General features: G+C 39.1%; 1 protein-coding gene across 1 annotated transcript; it reads left to right on the forward strand.

Moving 5' to 3' along the window:
* The first annotated feature begins 3,285 nt into the window (after nt 1-3,285).
* Nucleotides 3,286-5,604, forward strand: pou4f2 (POU class 4 homeobox 2). The gene is made up of 2 exons (XM_026171351.1): nt 3,286-4,185; nt 4,514-5,604. The coding sequence occupies exons 1-2, from the start codon at nt 3,964-3,966 to the stop codon at nt 5,441-5,443; spliced, it is 1,152 nt and encodes a 383-aa protein (XP_026027136.1). The 5' UTR covers nt 3,286-3,963; the 3' UTR covers nt 5,444-5,604.
* The last annotated feature ends 14,864 nt before the right edge of the window (nt 5,605-20,468 follow it).

The following is a 20,468-nucleotide window of genomic DNA, read 5'->3' on the forward strand; positions in this document are numbered from 1 at the left end:
AAATGCGCTTACAGTTGAGCTGCGATTCTGGAGCAGTTTTTGAACCCGCTTTCATTATCTCAAGTGGCGAGCCACTTGTTCCGCCTGAGAGCTACAGTACAGTGTGTGACATTTAGTAAATCCTGAAGGCTTCTACCTTTTGTTGTATGCATTTAAACAACACATTAAAGCCGGAATGTTCCTCGTGGAACCTGTCACATTTCCCAGGTAAAGCAGATGAATAAATAAAACGCTGCTTTTGGTGACTGAAACACATCCCCCCCCCACCCCCCACTCTCGTTTTTGTGTGTGTGATTTGCTGTTGCCTTGAGTTAGATCCTGATCTCTTTGTAGACCCTCTCCCAACAAGCATTGACCTTCTGCTCCAGCATGTAAAGAGCTCCACGAGATCAGAAAAGGTAGGGGGAAGCTGTGAATAAAGGCATCACCACTGCGAGCAGTCGAGAGACTTCATCCACTTCACTCCACACTTCTCTCCCTCTCCTCTCTGCCTCTGCCTCACAGTCGAGCTTTATCTCTGTGTTCAGTCTAGGAGCGGAGATACCTTGTTGGCGGCACAAAGGAGCGGTTCTGTAATAAAAACAGCTGTCTCTGGTGGTCTTGGTGTAATTGGGATTGTTAACGTGGAGAGCTCCTGAGGGAGGCTGAGAAGAGTATGTCTTTGTGTAAAAGCACACAGACACCTCTGCAGCACTCCTTGATTCGAATGTAAGTAAGAGAGTGAGGAGGAGGAGGAGGAGGAGGAGGGGAGAAAAAAAGCAAACAAGTCACCTGAGTTATATCAAGCCTTGCTGCATGTGCTCCCTGTTTTACTTTTTGGCTTTACTTTTATTTTTAGATGGAGCAGATTTATTTATATATGTATGTAGCAAAGATCCTTGAAGTGCTAGAAATCTTTTTTTCTTTTTTCTTTTTTTGCACAATTACACTGAGGCTATATGTTTTTAAAGGCAAGGTATGTGCAACTTAAACAACTATGTGTTTTTTCCCCTAATAGCAACATTGCCTCAAATTACTGTATCAGTGTGATGATATAAATGGAGGGAAAACTATTTAAAACTGGAGGAGCATTTGGCTAACTATATGAAAATGTTGAAAAAACTCATATTTACACATCAAAATATTTTCACAGTGTAAAAATAAAATTGAAAAAATCAGAAATGCTATTCTGATTAATGCATTTTATTTTCTTTAATAAAATATTGTCGTGAGTTAGATGTAATAATTTATTTATTGTTGATGAATGATTAAAGATAAAAATTGAAATGCTGCACATAATGTGTTGTTTATAATTAAAAATTCTATAAATAAAAAAAAGCAAAACAGTAATACGTTAAACCAATACAGTAAAACAAATATAACAGCTTTAAAAAGAAAAGGGGGGAAATATGTGGAATCGCAGCTTAATTGTGTTTCTGTTTGCCATGACAGACCCTTCAAAGGTAATTCTGTTAAACATTCTGACACTGTGTCCTCCCTCAAACGTGAGAAAGCTGTTGGCAAAGGAAGTAAAAGCCTTAGGTATGTGAACACACTCGCGAAAGTGTTGAAAGTGCACTTCAAAGTCAATTGCTTGGGAGAAGCTGGGGCTGATTTATTTGACTTAAGATATACTTTTTTGTGTGTTTCATTGTGGATGAAATTTTCATACACCGATTTAGAGGTGGTGAAATATAAATGATTTCTTTAAAGTTTCATCATAAATCAGTCTGTCGGTGTATGTGAGCAGACACTGATTGCTCCTTGATGTCTCCCGAGCCTGATCTCTGTCTCCCGAAGTCTGGAGGTGGCTCCAGCAGCGCCTGTTGTCCCGCTGGGGAACAACATATTTCTGCAGCTGGATGGCTCTCTTGCAGTGTGCAGCAACACCAACAGGCTTGTTGTGGCAGCCATGGGGACATATTAAACGTATGTGCGCATTAGAAAAAAAAACAGCGAACATGGCATCGAGTCGCTTGCAAAGACACACGCTGTATTCAGGAAAGCGCGTTTTTAATCGCGGCTGTAATATCTGTATTTTTAAAAAATGAAGTTGCAGACACAAAGCAGAGCGGCGAGATGTAGACTTTAATTATAAGAATGAGAACAGACTTAATGTTCTTTGAAAAAGGAAGTGATTAAATGTGGAATCCCGAACATTTGATATTAGTAACACATTTAAGGAGATGAGTGATCTTTTCAAACACATCATCGCCTTACACCTGTCACAAGAAGTGTGACAGGTGTAAGGCCGAGTGTCTCTGTCTATCTCTGTCTAAACACAGATTTTTATATATATATATATATATATATATATATATATATATATATATAACGATTGAATATTTCCACTCTCCTTTAGCTTAGGCTACTTGGAAAACAATTAGCTGTTTCTATAGACGGAGCCATATTAAATAAATTAGGCACCCCTTGTTAATTACAACGTGATTAAACGTTTTAATTACGTTACCGATAATGTGGCGTAATTAGCAAAGAGATAAGATAATAGGCTGCTATGACAAGTGTGTGGATTTACAATTTAACGGTGTTCATTACTTTAAAAGGAAAAATCCACTTTTATTGTCATTCATTAACGTGCAGCCTTTACGCATAGATTCCAACGTAGAGGAATAACAAAAAAAATTCATTAGGTACAATTCGTGATTCTTCAGGTATTTTCTTTTTTTTCAAGATTACAAAATATGGTTATATATTTAGTATAATTTCATATGATTTTTACTTTGGATGCTAAGATAGTAATCGAGTCACTTGCCATTCCTGTTTCAAAACTCTGTGCAACCTTTAGTTATCGTAGTAATCAGTTTTTTCCCCTTTACTATAGCGGAAAAACTTGTGTAAAGGGGAGCTGTCCCTGTCCGTCGTGATAATTTACTCCCATTGCTCCCTCCGCGTTCAATATTTCCATGTAATTTTTTAAATTCAAGATTTTAAAAATATATAAATATTTTCTGTTACAACAAACCGGGATTCCGACTTTTATTGGACACGGTGTTGGTAACGAGGTGTTGGTGGTGTTGGTGATGAAGTAGATTCATTTGAAATAAATGCCTTGTTGCAGACTGCCCATGCGCAGAGTCCCCAGCGGCGGCGGCTGTGGTGGTGGTGGTGGTGGTGGTGTGGCTAATGAAGAATAATAAATCATGAAAGGGTTTTTTTTTTTCAGGTGCGCTCAAAAGGGTGTGTGTGTGTGTGCGAGTGTGTGAGTGAGTGAGACACTGAGAGCGCTGTAGAGAGAGAAGGGAGAGGGTGTGTGTGCGCGTGTGTGTAAGAGAGAGAGAGAGAGAGAGAGAGAGAGAGAGGCGGAGAGAGACTCAGTCTGCCCTTCGCCTCAGAGCAGAGGCAGTTCGGGTCCCCGCAGCATTCAACGTAGTCGAAGAGGTACAATACAGAGACTGTCATCGCCATTACTTCTCACTTACGGTCATATCAAGACGGAAACTTTTGAGGGGAAAAAATAAACAGGTCAACGAGAACGGCAACAGTTTTCAAACTTGAAGTATTTTTGGAAATCCTAAGAGACGGAGAGAAACTTTTTTTTCTTGCTGGCGTCGTTGATGAGGAGCTCTGCCAAAAATAATCCAAGGCACACAACAACAACAACAAAGAAAACATATTGTGTAGTTGTGAAGGTGGGGGGCAAGCTGAAGGAGAAAAGGCACAAAGTGTTTTTGAACCATTACGCCACAAGTCCACAACGGGAAGAGGTATCATCGGCGCTCGGCTGCATGGTTTGTTGGCGTCTGTGATATCTCATTCGCCACAAAAAGACGAGACGCCTCTCCGTTACCTCCGCGCGCAATAATAAATAGATGTGATTCAGTGTTGGACGACCGTCTTCAGCCGACACTTTATTCGACAGTGACTTGAGATTCCTGCGAAGCAATTGGGCTTCAACTCCCGACCAGAGGAGGCGGAGTCTTAACTTATTAAAAGGAACTTGCCGAGGCTTGGACGCCCGCAAATATGATGATGATGTCTCTGAACAGCAAGCAGCCTTTTGCCATGGCCCACGCCAGCTTGCCCGAACCCAAGTACTCGTTGCATTCCTCCTCGTCCTCCACTCTGACTTCCAATGCACCTTCGTCCTCCTGCTCATCCTCCCGACACAGCAGCACCATCATCAGCAGCAGCGGCAGCAGCAGCAGCTCGGAGGCGATGCGCAGAGCCTGTCTCCCAACCCCACCGGTATGTATTCTGCATAATCACTGCTTAAAGGCACATTTTGACAGCCCACTTTTTTTTTTTCGTTGCTTGATGTTTTTTTCATGTCTGCACAGCAAATCACCCAACACCTCCATATTTTTTTTTCCTCCTCTCTGCTCAACTTATGTATTCAGTCGGCTTTGCCTTTCGTATTAATTTTTATGACCTGGGATGTTGCATGTGTCTTGTTTTGTGTGCTCCCTCCTTTTTTAGGATTTCTTTTTTTCACATTCTGGAAATGTTTTAAACCGAGGAGTGGAGGGAGAATTCCCTGCTGACAGTTATGTGTGCATTCTATTTGCAATTGCAGAGCAATATATTCGGAGGCTTGGATGAGAGTTTATTGGCCCGGGCTGAAGCTCTAGCGGCGGTGGATATAGTCTCGCAGACCAAGAGCCACCACCACCCACCACATCACAGTCCCTTCAAGCCGGACGCAACCTACCACACCATGAACACGCTCCCCTGCACGTCGTCTTCCTCCTCTTCCTCCTCGGTGCCTATCTCTCATCCATCCGCCCTGGCTGGCCACCATCACCACCACCACCACCATCACCACCAGCCTCACCAGGCACTGGAGGGGGACCTGCTGGATCACATCACCCCTGGACTGGCACTAGGAGCCATGGCAGGACCCGATGGCTCGGTGGTTTCCACGCCTGCGCACCCTGCCCACATGGCGGGCATGAACCACATGCACCAGGCAGCTATCAACATGGCTCATGCCCACGGGCTACCGCCGCACATGGGCATGAACGACGTGGACGCCGATCCAAGGGACTTGGAAGCCTTCGCGGAGAGGTTTAAGCAGAGACGGATCAAACTCGGGGTTACCCAGGCGGATGTAGGGGCAGCTTTAGCCAGTCTGAAGATTCCTGGGGTGGGCTCCCTCAGCCAAAGCACCATCTGCCGATTCGAGTCCCTCACGCTCTCACATAACAACATGATCGCTTTGAAGCCCATCCTGCAAGCGTGGCTAGAAGAAGCCGAGAAATCACACAGGGAGAAACTTAATAAACCCGAGTTGTTCAACGGCGCGGAGAAAAAGAGGAAGCGCACGTCAATAGCCGCACCGGAGAAGAGATCGCTGGAGGCCTATTTTGCCATTCAGCCGCGTCCCTCCTCGGAGAAAATCGCAGCAATCGCAGAAAAGCTGGACCTGAAAAAGAACGTGGTGCGGGTCTGGTTTTGCAACCAGCGACAGAAACAGAAACGAATGAAGTACTCTGCATGCGTCTGAAAAAAAAAAACAACCCACCACCCTCAAAAAGACTTGGAACTGTTTAGAGATGATTTGTATCATATTTCCTATCTCACACGTTTTTTTCAATCATCGATGACTTTGTGCTTTGAACTTTGAAAAAAAAATCCTGAAATCGAACAATGACTGACAAAAAAGAAAAAGAGAGAGAGAGAGAGAGAGAGAGAGAGAGAGAGAGAGAGAAAGAAAAAACAGATCCAGTCACGTCTTTTACTCGCTGAGAGGAAGATGTGGAGTCAAGTAAAGCGTCGTTTGACAGAGCAAGTAAGACCACTGTTTCCACACTTACTATGCTTCACCTTTTTAATGCCAACGCAGTATGACTTACAGGACTCTACGCTTTAATTTGTATTTATAATTCATTTCAAATGGTGACTATAGTTTGGGTTAGAACTCCCACCTTCCCCACCCTCAAAGTGAAAATAGCGGGGCCATTTTACTCAAAGCACTTGGTTGGTGAATATTGGTGTTTATATTTTTGGCTTATAGGATAAGCTATATCCCCCCACCCCCCTCCAAGTTCATGACAGTGCAGTCTGACATTTATTCAGGGTCCACGAGGGGGATTAAGAGGACCACACACCACTTGTTCTTTTAAGCTAATATTAGATTACTGCCAAATATCCTTGTGTAAATGAATAACTTCCTTGTCTCTCTCACACACACACACACACTTCATTTTGTGTCTAAATGTGTTATTAATTCCACTTATTTTTGTTACCACATGTGCTCAAAGTCGGGGATCTATTTTTCAAGATACCCTGGGTTTGGATTAAGTTAAGGTTATTATTATTATTATTATTATTATTATTATTATTATTATTATTATTATTATTATTATTATTATTATTATTATTATGCCTCATGTGGGATTATCAAAACAGGGTGGCTTCTACAGATTTTTTCGCTATTTAAAAGAAAATTTGATTTGTCGCCGGCTACAATAAGTTTACAATCCAGCGTGGGCCGGTGTCTTATGAAGTATTTATTGAGTGAGGTCATGTTTACTTCATTATATATTTATTGGGATTTCCCCCCACCCACCCACCCCCACACTACCACCCCACCCCCTTCTCCTCCTCCTCCTCGTTTTGCTTGAGAAAATCAAATTCTGACAGCAAGTTAAGCGTGTTGTTCTGGTTTAAAGGGAAACGACTGTAAAACGTACGGTCACAAAATTGTTTTTGCGACTTTTAACGTCTGAGATGGTACAATCGAGATATATATGAGATAGTATTCTGTTTTTATATTATTTTATGTATGTTTTCCCCCCCTCTCCTGCTATTTATTTGTATAAATATACGCGCATCGTTATGGAGTCGTTGCTTGTTAAATCACCTTGTTTAAGTAATGTTTTGTTTTTGTTTTTGTTTTTTTGTTTTTCTTGAAGAGAAAAAGAAACAGCTTCATGGAAGTATACGTGTACAATGTAAATATTTCATTGGAACCAGTCGATGCACATAAATATATCCGTACAGGTTTTTGCTGTATTGCTGTTTAGCTGAGGTAACTTATTTCTGTAATGTATGTTGCTTTTGGTTCCCTGGTTAAATAATTCTATTAATTTATTACATCCATGTAATTTTAATTAATTAATTTATTGAACTGCAATATGTGTTTCATTAAAGAACAAACTTTAACATTTAATCGGACGTTTTTCCATGACTACACTGTGCAAAGTGGCTCTCCCAGACATATTAATATTCTTTTATTTATTCATCTATTTATTTATTGATGAGGAGGAGGGAAACGGTTTAGCTGTGGGCTACGCAGCTCTTTTTTTTCTTCTTCTTCTTTTTTTTTTTTTTTAGAGATGGCTGGTGGATAGAGCAGACGTTATTGGAGTATTTTTACTTCAAATACCTCTCTCTTTTAAAAAAAAAAATGACATGACTTGTTGGTACCAAAATGTGCCCAGGTTGTTTTATTTATAACACAACATGTGGACTGTCACAGTCCTTATGAGCAAGGCATAACCACCAACCCCACTCCCTATACCCAATCTGTTCTCTGGCTTATCCGGGCAATATAAGAGCATGAGATGAATACCAAAAATTAAAATGTGAAATTGCTTTTCTTCTTCTTCTGCTTCTTCTTCGTCTTGCCTTTCTGGTTTCGCCACCCTCCTCCAGGCCTAGACATAAAGCAGGCCCTACAGGAACCACTTCCCCTCTATTCCATCAACGTTAAAGACACACGTGGCGTCTCCACTGACGTGCTGCCAGCTTATGTAGCTCACTGTTGCCTTACCTGAGAGCAAATGCTAATATTCTATTAGAGCCTAATCAGGGGGTCTGTGGAGAGCTAGATGGGTCCCTGGAGCGCAGACTTGCCAGATGTCAGCCCGCCAGAAAAACAGCTCGCCTGCCAACGTGCCCGACTCTATTTAAATACACACTCCAACATGCTTCGCTCGTGCATGCGGGCACACAGGCTTTGAAGCACAACCTTTGGTTCGTAGTTATCGTTAGATATGAGGAAGAGGAGGGTGATGTGATGTCCACATATTTTGTTGTTGTTGTTTTGTGGGGGGGTCTTCGGGGCTTACTGGTCTGCTGGTTTGCTGAGCGCTGAGCAAGCGTTTCAGCACCATGGACAGATCCCTGACAGGCCGGAGGAGCCAAATATTAGCATTTCTGAGACCTGTCATCCACCTTTACACCAATTATTTACATCACGTGGAATGCATTTTCATGGGATTGTTTCTGGATCACTTCAAACTCATTATAACAGTAAAACAAAACAAAAAACCCAGGATGAAACGAGATGACCTTTTAAATACTTTAAATCTGCTTTAGAAAAATTACATCAGGTGATTCTCAACATATTTTTATAGATTTAAAAAATATTATTTTACACATGCAGTATTTCCAAAGAGTGTCAAACAATATTTCGTGTAAATGACATAAAAGATCCACTAATATCTTAATTAATTTAAATGTGAGGAGTGTACCGTTCGTCTGTATTTACACACCTCATTAAAATTAGTCCTATCTGTAAAGCAGCGCCTTCATTAAAAAAAGAAAACTCATCCATAAACCAAATATGCTGAAGCGCCACCCTCGTGACATATTAAGGGTATCAAAACGACCCTATTAATGAGACAGCGGTGATGGTTCATCAATTAAAAGATGCTCCTGGTGAGTGCTTCTAATTTCCCCTAAACGAGCCATTCACTTAATACGTTAATAAGAGCGAATTATTAAATTACACATCGAATTATGAAAACCAGATAATTATGAAGAGCGAGTTAAGCAGTCATTAGCCATCCCTGTTAATTACCGCTGGTCAGGGAGGGCTGCCGAGTGAGTGTCTCATCGGGAATTGAAATTAACTTTATGCAGTGAGCTTCGCTGCTGCAGCTCTGCACAGGAAGACAGACAGACAGACAGACGGGCAGGCAGCGGGCAGCTTCTTAACCAGACGGCTATCGCCTGTTTGGTTTAAACATATTGGGCGAAAATCGATCTGGATTCTTTGATAGCGAATCAATGTGACCCCAGCACCGAAAAAATACGCACACACACATAAAGAAAAGGCCCAAGCACAAAGAAGAAAATCGAAGGTCTGTTTTTTTCTTTTCTTCTTAGACATAAAGGCGATATATATATATATATATATATATATATATATATATATATATATATATATATATATATATATATATATATATATATATATATATATATATATATATATATATATATAATAAACATTTGAGCCAAAACAATTTACCTTAAAGTCACAGACACGTCTGCTCAGACCACGCTGCACGGGCTCCATACATTGAAGCACACGCGTAAGAAAGACACCGTGGGAGCCTTCTACAAAACGAAAAGGGCAGCGCTGTTTCCTTTTGTTATAATTACGCCCTCTGTTTTATTTTTCTCTTTCCCCAGAACAGTTCCCCCCTCTTTCACAGGGATACTGATGAAATTTTAATGAAGCCAGGGACTGTCGGAGCTCCGCCCGGGGACCTGAGAGTAGAATATTTTAACTGTACATTTACGCCAAGTGTCTGCCTTCAAAGACCCGACTGCTCTCGAATTAGACGAACTGTGAGCCATAAAGTGAACGCGCCGCGCAACACGCAATCCCGTATTTATCATCTGTTGGCTGCTCCACGCCTCCAAAATACTGTACAAAAGCCCCGTCAGATGGCCGCTTGAATGCGAAGCGGCACACGCTATTTGATAGTGTCGCCAATCAGTTGTTGTTGATGCAATATTAATCAGCCATCAATAGTCATTAGTTTGTTAAGTGTTCCCCAGAATCTAATCGATGGAGTAGCACTGGATGGCTGGAGGAGGTTGGTGGGATACTTTCTGATCTGGGATGGCATGCAAAGGAGGGAAATCCACACTCTGTGTGCCAGTGAAACATAGCCCTTCTCTCTCTCTCGCTGTCTCTCTCGCTCTCTAATACACTAGCTAACGCACGTGCACGTACAACCCAAATCCACGTGCACACTCCGAAATCATCACGTCTTTAAACGCTGTGTTGTTCGTCAGATGGGTAAGGCTAGATTGTTAGGCAAGCATCCACTTTACTGAAATTGTAAACTTGAAGCTGATAAAATGTTTATTTCTTAGTAAATAATCATGAAATAGGATTTTTATTTTCCAGTGTGGTGGTAAAAAGTGAAGCCAAAACGTTTGCCTTTTAAACCCGAACACTTTCAGAAAAGGCCCGCGCTGCATAGCCTTTATTTTGAAATCTAACCAGAAACGAAGACTCGCTATCCGCACATGCGTCAAGAATACGCTCTTCATTAAAAATGTATGACGCTGCTGCATTTAAACTCGTACCTTTATTTGAAGTCATTCATATTTTTTGATAAACGAAATAAAAGGAAAGGTGATGATTTCTAAACCGGGAGCAATAACAAGAGTGGCAAATTAAAACCGTAGCATAGCAAGAAATTATAAATTACAATTTCTGTGAGGGGAAAAATAGTTTTTTTTTAAATAAAATAAAAAAAACCAGAAAGAAAAGCCCCGTTAATTTAATAGCATAGGAAACATTCATAGCCTTCAACTAAAATAGCTCAGGGGCATGATTAGAGGGTGGGTGTTGAGAAGCCACAGTCACCCCTGACATTTGGCTAACACCAAAACAATGATTTGGGATGCTAAACCAAGTTCCTACCTTCCCACCCCCCAGAGCGTTTTCACATCTCCCCTACATTTGTAAATGAAAACAATAAACTTTCTTTTATTCTTTTAAGGAAAAAAAAAGATTTCTTTCTTTGCCTTCATTGTTTGTCAGGCTGGTGCAGTTTTGTGAATTTTATTTTTTCCTCATGAAACTAAATGAATATTTGAATGCTTTCGCTTGAGGGGGAATAATGTCTACCCCCCACTTAGACTCTTTCAATACAATTATCTCCAACATGGTGAGCATGTTTTAGACTTTATGAAGGACAGATTATATGTGTTAAATAAATTTAGCATTTGGATGTGAGCAGGGTTTGTCAATATAGATAACAATAAATAATTAATTATATCCTCAAAAGTCTTCCTATTAGGATCCAGAGCCTGCTGTGGTACAAATTAATCTCTTGTTGTAATAAAGTTCACCATTACGTCATAAAAAAAATATCCACATGCATTTTGCAATACAGCTTCGTACCGCTAGGGGCGTGCAGGTGCAAAATCTGGAATAGTAATTAACTGTAACGTCAGTGGAGGCTATAAAAAGCTACTTGGTGGGAAAATATATTTGAACATTTTAAACACATCATTTTAGTGAAATCGACTTGACTATGTGTAAAAATATATACCAAAGAATTATATTTTTGGTATATATTAAACATTAAACAATATAAAAAAAAATCCTCATTAGTTACTTTTGAAGCAATATTCAATTAAGGCTTTGTAATCCCGATATCATCTTCACTGATCCTTGAACATATTGATTTTCAGATTTTTGTAAAGTGTAGTTCACGTACCGTTCCGTGAATTTATATCACAAAGGTACACAATGCTGTGGAAATGTGGTAAAACCTGAACTCTCTGTGTTATGTGTCACAGAAAAATCCAGTTCATAAGGGTGTGTGACAGGAGTGTGGAGTCATGTGATGATATGAAGCATATTTTAGAAATGATACAATGGTTCTTCTCTGAAGGGCTAAACTGAAAAATTAAAAATAACAAAAATCAAGCTCTCATCATGGTATATAAAAATTACTCATCCATATTTTTATATTAATGTCAGCATTAAAATCATTGTGTCAACATTGTTCTTATTACATTTTCAATGCAAATAGAAAAGATAGTAAAATAATTAAATTCATTGTACCAGGTCCAGTTTACATAAATTGTGTACAACCCCTGCTCATGCAGTAACAATACAAAACCATATACTAAGACCGTTGACCTCAGACTGCTAGATTTCAATCTGCAGATTCGCCATATTGTGCATGAATATAAGAGCTATTAACCAAATGGGTTCATCATTTAATTTCAGGCACATCAAGTCATCATACTGTTATGTATTATGACCTAACATATAAATTGATGCCATAAAGTGCCTTCAGCTATCAAATATTTAACAACACTGGATGTGTATACATGTTTATGGACCGGCAGGCCTCCTCCTAGCGTTCCCTTTTGCTTGGTCTTCCTTCCTTGCGACCACTGAGTTTTACACTTCCTTGTTCTCAGAGGCTGTTTTGGTGTTCTGAATGAGTAAGTTGTAGACCGCTTAGAGACTGGACCTTAATGAGAAGGTGGTAGAGCTGTCTAGTGGATGTGTGTTCATTGGGCTTTGACAGCCGTGCTCTGTTGCAGATCTATTAATCATACCCACAAGGAGTGTTAGTCTCTCTCTCTCCCTTTCTCCCTCTCTCTCTCCCTCACTCATTCACTCACTCACTCTCAGTTTTCAGTTTATACAGAACAGAATCATTTACATAAAGTCCTTAAGGCAAATAACTGTTGGGGGCTCTAATTTATATCTGATCGAAAATTAGCCGTCATTATGCGCACCATTAGCTGCGTCTTTAATGTGCTTCTAAGCACCATTTGTCAAGCAGCTTGTTAATATCCTTCAAGTCTTTAAAGTTGAGAGCTCATTAAAGACTGCTGTGCCTGCACTCGATGCTATTTCATAAAATTTGGTGGGAAGGGACGGAAAATTTAAAAGTTTTTGTTTTTTAAATTCCTATTGTCTAAAAATAAAGATTAGACAGTGTGCAGCGTGTGTACTCTGCGTGGTACTCTTCCTGGGTGGAAGCAAAAATACAAACCGCACCATGTTCCACAGCCTGATATGTTTCAAATGATCATCCCTTCATTTAAATTTTGGCAAATCTATAAATGCACAAGTCAAATGAATGATCTTTTTTCAGTCTGATGGCATCACCATAAAAAAAAATCTATAAACCTTTTTATTTTCAGGAAAAAAAGCGTTTCCTTTTCACCATGCATGATTCCGAAATTAAAATTGCTTTGATATTCACAAATCAGAAAAGCAAATAGATCCTTCCAATATACATCCTGGAATGAGAATACTGTCTGTGGGTATCTTGCCCAAAGCCCATAAAATAAGAGCCTCACAGGCCCAATCTTTGCCTATGGGTAATGGGAGTTATGCTGCTTTATTATTGGTTAAAACTCCAGTGTCCTTAGTCCTTTTTTTCTCCAGTATAACAGATTCCTCCAGGCTAAAGCAATAAAGAGAGTAATTAGAATGCTAAAGACAGATGTAAATAAAAGGAATGAGACAGTGGTGAGGGATGAGGCGTCTAGGTCACACACTCTCATCAAAAACCCAGTTGGTAGCAAATGACACAACGTTCAGTGCCAGAGGCCTCGGGCTACGACTGCAAACCAGAGGACATAATGGACTAAATTATGGCCTCAATGGCTATGCATCTCAAAGCACCAATAAGAATACACACACACACATGCACACAAACCTCAAACCCCAAACATGGAAATACTGTATGTTTGGACTGAATTTGTAGGCATTACATAACACACCCACATTGGCCAGCGTACCATAATCAAAGCAATATGCCATTATTAAGCCGTATGATTATTACACCCCCATGGAAACAGTGCTGACTGCCTTTCTCCACTGACAATCCCAGAGGTTATGGACCTCAGTGGTTTCAAAGCTTATGTCCAACAATACAAAAACACTGTTTCCTTTTTTTTGTTGTTTGATTAAAAACACATATATTAAGAAAAGGTTTGGGTTTTTTTTAATGGAGGAAGAACCAAGACTAAACAAGAGACAGTTGAGATTAGATGGAGAGGGAGGGGTTGGGAATAATAAAAATGTTTTCATTTTTAAAAAATACATTAACTACTGGAATGCATTTATAGCCCAGTCTACCAGCAAAATGTTAAACTGGGCTCATTTCTGTAGAACAGCACCAACTATGTCGGTCCACACAGTGTAACACTTTCAAGGCAGTAAAACTTTTAGATGTTTACATTTTAGGCAACACGGTGGGGAAGAGATCACTCTAGCAACCTAGCAAAATGAAAAATGGAAGCCTGAATAAATTTTTTCTTAATTCCAAACATTACAAAAATTTGTGAAATTTCCTTCGTCTGGGCCCTTAGTATTGCCCTTAGATCAATGAGCCAGGAAAAACAAAAGTTAAAAGCAACTGAAAACAAAATTAAATTAAAAAAAATGAAAGTAAATGTAAAAGTAATGTAAAAAAAGTGATGATACCACACAGAACTGAAAATAAAGAAAATACAGGGGACATTAACCCGTAATTTCCTAGGTGAAAGTCTCTCATGCTGTTCCTGTCATTCCTTTTTCCAAGATAAAAAAAAGAAGATAATTTTACACCAAAAACAAGCGCTTCATGTCTCACAGCCATCACAGTCATTGTGGTTGGCGTGAACTCTATTGAAAGATTTCCAATGAAGAAACAGAGGGTGTAGTGGACAAAAATCGCACACACTCTTTCCCTCAGTTAATGAAACCTTTTAAGTTTTCTATTCTTCACACACATAGTGCTTTATGTCTGTTCCCCGCTTTTATGTTCTTTAGTTTGTAGGAGCCACAAATCACTACACTACAGTCTGCACACTGTGCAAAGATGAGTACTGCTCATACGTGCGGTTCAGCATGGGGATATATATTATTTGTGCTGTGTTGTTAATCATTTTTAAATTGTTTTTAAATCAGTCTTATTTCACAATTTACAGGAAAAAATTATTTACAATAACAAAAATTTGTGAAAGAAATTTGTGACAGGCTTTCGATCAAGCCGCACATACATTTTAGTCATGCGTTATTAGAAATAGACGGCACAGTCTCCCCTCAGAGAATTACATATTTCTTTAACATCACTGAAATTAACACAAAGTACATAATGCCAAAAATGACAACATAAATCAGAAAAGCTTCTTTTTGACCATGAAGCTCACATTTTTCCAACAGTATGTCGATTAGGGTAATGGAAATGAGAGGTATATAGCATTTTTATTGCTTAAAACTTACATCATCTTGCCATGCAAATACTCCATTCTCTATGAAACTAATGTCTGTGCAAAGAAAGTTGATGCCACCCAATATATTAGATTACACTGTGCTGTTGAAATGTGTGCTTCTGAGGTGCCTTTGCAAAAGGTTGATTACTTTGGATATATTTCACATGCCGCTCTGGGCTATTATGGCTTGAGATACAGACTATAGTCAGAACCCTGATGGAGCATTTCTGAATAGACAACGTCCCTGGTAAAACCATATAAAGTGATTCAATGCGAACATAAAGAAATGTTAACGATCGTCAAAGACCTTTGTGTTGGATGGCTTTCCTTCCAGTTGCTCTCACTTTCTCACTCTCTGTTGTCCTTTTTATTTCTTTCACACTTTCTGGGAGCATCAAAAGTGTAAGCAGGTGCAGACTCCATGTTTTTCAGAGGAGCACTTTGAAAAAATAATAAATCTTGTACTGTCTGACCAAAACAGCCGCCCAAAACAAGCACATTTCTGGGGGGGGGGGGGGGGGGAATATACAAGTTACCATGCTAGTTTTCCTTATAAGTGTGTTTTACTGATAGGGATATTTGCTTTGGAGATGCCTGCACACATCCGTGGCATTGCTGTATCATGTGGTAGACAGACATAGTTTCTGACCTCTATATAGCAATGTGCAAGGACCTCAACAGCTGTAAACAACACTGCAATCAGTGTCCCATCTGCTCCCATGTCCCACTTGTGTTGATGCCTTTTTGCCATTTCTTTCACCCTCTGCCAAGTGGCTGCCTCAGGACATCTAACCCAGAGAAAAGAGCTCATTTACCCAAGGAGGAACGAAGCAAACTAGATTTCTGAGTGTGTTTACTGACAGGGAAACTTGGTTGCGACGGCATTCAAAATAGTGAAGATGGGTTATAATGTGCAAAAAACTAAAACAGTTCATCGACATGAAATGAATCACATCTGGTAATCTATACAATTAACATAAAACACAGAAGTGATTAGCTAAGTTCCTGCAGCTAAACAGATATCAGGCTATTTCATGTTGATTTAGCCTCCATTAACACCTATTCACACTAATGATACATCACAGGGATTATGTGAAGTGGATGCTTGTGCTACGTATGCTCCAAAGGTAGGTGGTGTGATTCATTTTGTTTTAAAAGTCCACAATAATGTTGTACAAATGTATTATTTTCTTGATAATTTTTTTAGAGCACATTTAATTTAAAGGATATTTACATACACATTCATATATTTTGTTCAGAACAAATGACTGATGTCAAACTTGCCATGGAGCCCCGTGGAGTTTTGAATCATTATTACCCCACATTGAAAAGTGTTTACACAAACGTTGCCTTTATCACACACAGGTGTGAATATCTCGACAATGTGATACACATGTTATGGTTGGTGATACCGTTGCTATAAACAAAGAGGAAGAAAAGGATATATTTCAACATTTATTTTATATTATTAGTCTTTAAAGAGTTTTTTGCAAACCTCCATTGGTTTACCTTCTCACCTTACTGCAGTAATGTACAGCGTAGTCCAGGATGCAGTGACATCACTACTGACTGCAGTCACCGGCGCAACAGAAGACACATTTTAGCCCAGGAATGACAATAAGATGTTGCTTCTTAAAATGATGTTTGGATAAACTTTAAGAAAATACACCTTTGGCAAGATGTAATAATGTATGTAATATTTTGTTACACGGTTGTTAGCAACGTTAAATAAATTACAATACCTGCTACATTATTGACTGTTAGTTTATTTTTGTACTTGTAATTTTAGGATAACTTGCTTTAAAAACACCTTTATTTTGGACCTTAAGTGGTTGTTTTTTTATGTATAATGATGCTGATCATCAAAAATTCACTCTGCCCTTACCAGCTCAATGCAGAGAGGTCATCATGCCTTAATCAATGCACGTTTCTCCTTTCTGCCTTATGTTTCTGTAATGACATTATAACATCTTTACAAGCTCTTCATTCAGGGTGGGCAAATCAAACTTTGTATTCTGCCTACATAATCCATGTACAAATACGCCTCACACAAGAGCCCTGTGTGTTATGCGATTTGAGTGGGGGTCAGAGCCACTTGTATTCCTTTGGGTGGGATTGCAGGAGATTTGAGTGGAGCATTATCCCTACATGAGGGCCCTCCAGAACGCCTATCTGTTGTTCCCACTACTCATTTACTTTATCAGTGCACTGCTGTAATATACATAATTCAGACAACCGGGGAATGTCTTTGGGCTCCGAACCACCTGCTGGCTTTTATTAGCTAATTAATGGTGATTTATCAGAGCTGCTAATTTGAGTGGGGCGGCTTGCCTTCAGGAGTCTCAGAACACTGTATGAATTCTGATGGTAATTATGCTTATTTGATGGGCAGTTTGCTAAAACAAAAAGTTCTGTCTTTTCTGCCCCAAAGGGATGAAATTTCTGTTCATACCAACGATGACCTTGTATAATTTTTTTTCTGTCTCATTAAGGTCTCACACACAGTACATTTTAATACTTAAATTCAAAACAGCCTTTTTTATACCTTTATACCTGTAGATGTCTGTCCTTGGGAAGGTCTTTTTTGATGTCCTTATGTTTCAAGCATATTTAGTCTTCAAGGACCACAAATTCAAGGGAGTTTGGACTGGACATTTGGGCATCCTGAAGGGAGAATATCAATATGCCCAATTTATTGTCTGTGTTTAAAAAATACTAGGTGCTTTGTAAGCATTTACAATTCTCCCCATAGTTCTTCCTTTTGTATTTACTTTTGTTTGTACTTAATACAAACATTTATTTAAATAAAGTTAAATTGAAACAATAAAAGTTGCTTCATGACCAAGTATATCAAATTTAGAGTACATAGAGATGACTGAGAGAATTTAGTTTTTCAGGGATTTCTAAGGGAAGACGGTTTCTCCTACGGCTGACAGGCAGTGCCATTAAACAAAGAATGGACAATGATTTCTCAGCAAGAGTTCTAAAGGATGTTTCAATGAACTATGAAGCAAGAAGATTTCAAATTTTTTTATGTTCAACAACAACAAAAAAGAGTGTTCTTGCATTTACTCACAATAAAATATCAATAACATGCTTTTTTTTTCAATGTCAGCATATTCTCGTCACGTGGTGTTTTCTAATCTGTGATCATTTGTAATGAACTTTGTCATTTTCTTGAAGGTAACCTTTTGAAGATTTATTTATTTATTGAAAAGTTTTTCACATTCTTCCATGAAGACCTCTCCAATGGTTCCAGAGGGAAAAATGTCAGTGCAACAAATCAAAGTGTGATCTTCTCAATTTCTTTAATCCTTCATGCTAATAAACAGAACTGACATATCTACTGACATCTTTGGTGGCTCGCTGTCCTGCTTTTGGCATGTTTAAACACAAAAAAATCTATTTTTAATGTCATTGGGCAAGTGTTGAAACATTTCAGTGGGTAAGTTAAACCTTTGACCTTCTAGTAGTGGAAGATAAAGAGCTGGAAGAAAGCAAACGTCAAACATACAGAGTATTTGATCGCTATCCATTAGATAGTTTTGAGTTATTTCACTTAGGAATAAAGTGATAGATTGAAGAGTACTGATGTGAAACTGCTGTAAATGCAAAAGCAATGATAGATGCTACACAGTAAATATGAAGTAATTTGTTATCTGTCATGAACTTAAATAACTGATAGAAGGGTTAATTTGCTTTTTCTTGATAACTGCTTCTTTAAACACTTACAAAGTCGTAAGATTTGACCTAAATGAGCTACTGGTTTCTACCAAATGCATAATTTCATGTCAGATTTAAAACATTTGACAATACCTCATCGTATGAACACAGATCCAGTGTGTAAGGCATCAGATGGCCGATTGATGTTTTCTGCCCTCTGCATGGATGTCTTCTGGGAAATATTCTAGACAGGTTGAATCCCAAAAGGCACACACAAATACAGAAGTATAAAATGCAGTGTCAAGTGATCGGCATGAATGCGGCAGCAGGGAACAAAAAAACCCAAAAAAACTGGAGGTAAAATGCGCCTGCCTTTTACATATCTTCTCCTAACCTTTTCATCCCAATTCAAATAAAATTCGAAACAGCAGGTAAATGGTAATATCACACAAGCAAGCAATGGTGCCTCCAGCAACATGCTCCATTAAAAGAATTTGCCTTGCAAGTTGGTGCAGCTCTGTCTGCACAAACTGTTTGCTCAGAGGGAATTGAACAGGAATTCTAAATACACACTTTAATGTACAACCCTCTTTCCAAAGGAAATGTCAATAAAAACAGAAAGCAAAGACTTGAAAATCATCAAAAAAAACTAGTCAAAACAATATTTTTATTGCAGACGCTAATAAATTGTATGCATTTTTTATTATTATTCTAATTTTATAAATTGATGTTAAGAACAGGTTTCCTAAAATTCGATTGTTATATTTTTCACGTCAGGTCGGGAATATTGGAGTCATGCTGTTGTAATGTACGCTTAATGTGGTTAGGCATTGTAGAAATAATGAAGGCGCTCCATCTCAAATACCATAGGACGAGAAGTATGGTACACCCTGGACAGAGAGACAGACAACCACTCACGTTCACACCTGTGAGCAACCTAAAATCACCAATTAACCTAACCCCACTGACTGCATGTCTTTAGACTGTGGGAGGAAGTCGGCGTACCTGGAATGAACCTACACAGGCAAGAGAACATACAAACTCTACACCAAACAGCCCTAGACGACCACTGGAGTTGAATCTTGGACCATCCTAACCTTTCTGGGGCAACAGTGCTAACCATCACAACACATTCGCACTAATCAGTGTTATGTTTAGACCCATACAGGTATATCTTCTTTCTTTTGAACTGTGCTAACAACAAGCCAGATAGCCCTGCTTTTAAGCCCATTTCCTTAATCAATCTAAAAGGTAAGTTTTTTCTTTCAACAGCATTGTTTTGAATTTTTTTAAACACTCTTATGAATGTGGTGATAAACTGTGTTTACTGACAAAGTGTCCCTGAGCACATGCAGAATTCTTTGCAGAATTGTGTCTATTTTTAATGCAGCTTTAGAGTCCAAAGATTACAAAAAATCAGTAATGGGTTTTGTAACTGTCTATCTGTTTTTATTGTGACTAAATATAATGTAAAGTATGATTGCACACTTACCACAAAGCATCATTCGTAAGCCGTGATAGACATTTGGTGTAAAAACCCCCAAACAATGGTTGATGATATTCTGTTGACACCACTTGGGGAGTCAATTAAAATACCAGTCAATATATCCACATCAAAGGTGTGATTTCTCCATGTATATCCAGCGATGACCCAGAGAGTTCACAGTACGTGTCCAAGTTTCTGTTTATCTAAACACTTCTTGTAAAAATGGGCCCCTTCAACCCCTCTAGAGGAGGGAAACTTCAGTATAAAAGCATGCTATTCACAGGGACTTTAGCAATAGCGCCATAATAATAAAGGGATCAGTCTTTCTCTTCTGCCACAACACACACACTCAAAACTCGGACTAGGTTTGATGGGGGAAATGGAAATAGGCGCC

This window comes from Astatotilapia calliptera, chromosome 6, assembly GCF_900246225.1.
Source record: "Astatotilapia calliptera chromosome 6, fAstCal1.2, whole genome shotgun sequence".
Taxonomy (NCBI): Eukaryota; Metazoa; Chordata; class Actinopteri; order Cichliformes; family Cichlidae; genus Astatotilapia; species Astatotilapia calliptera.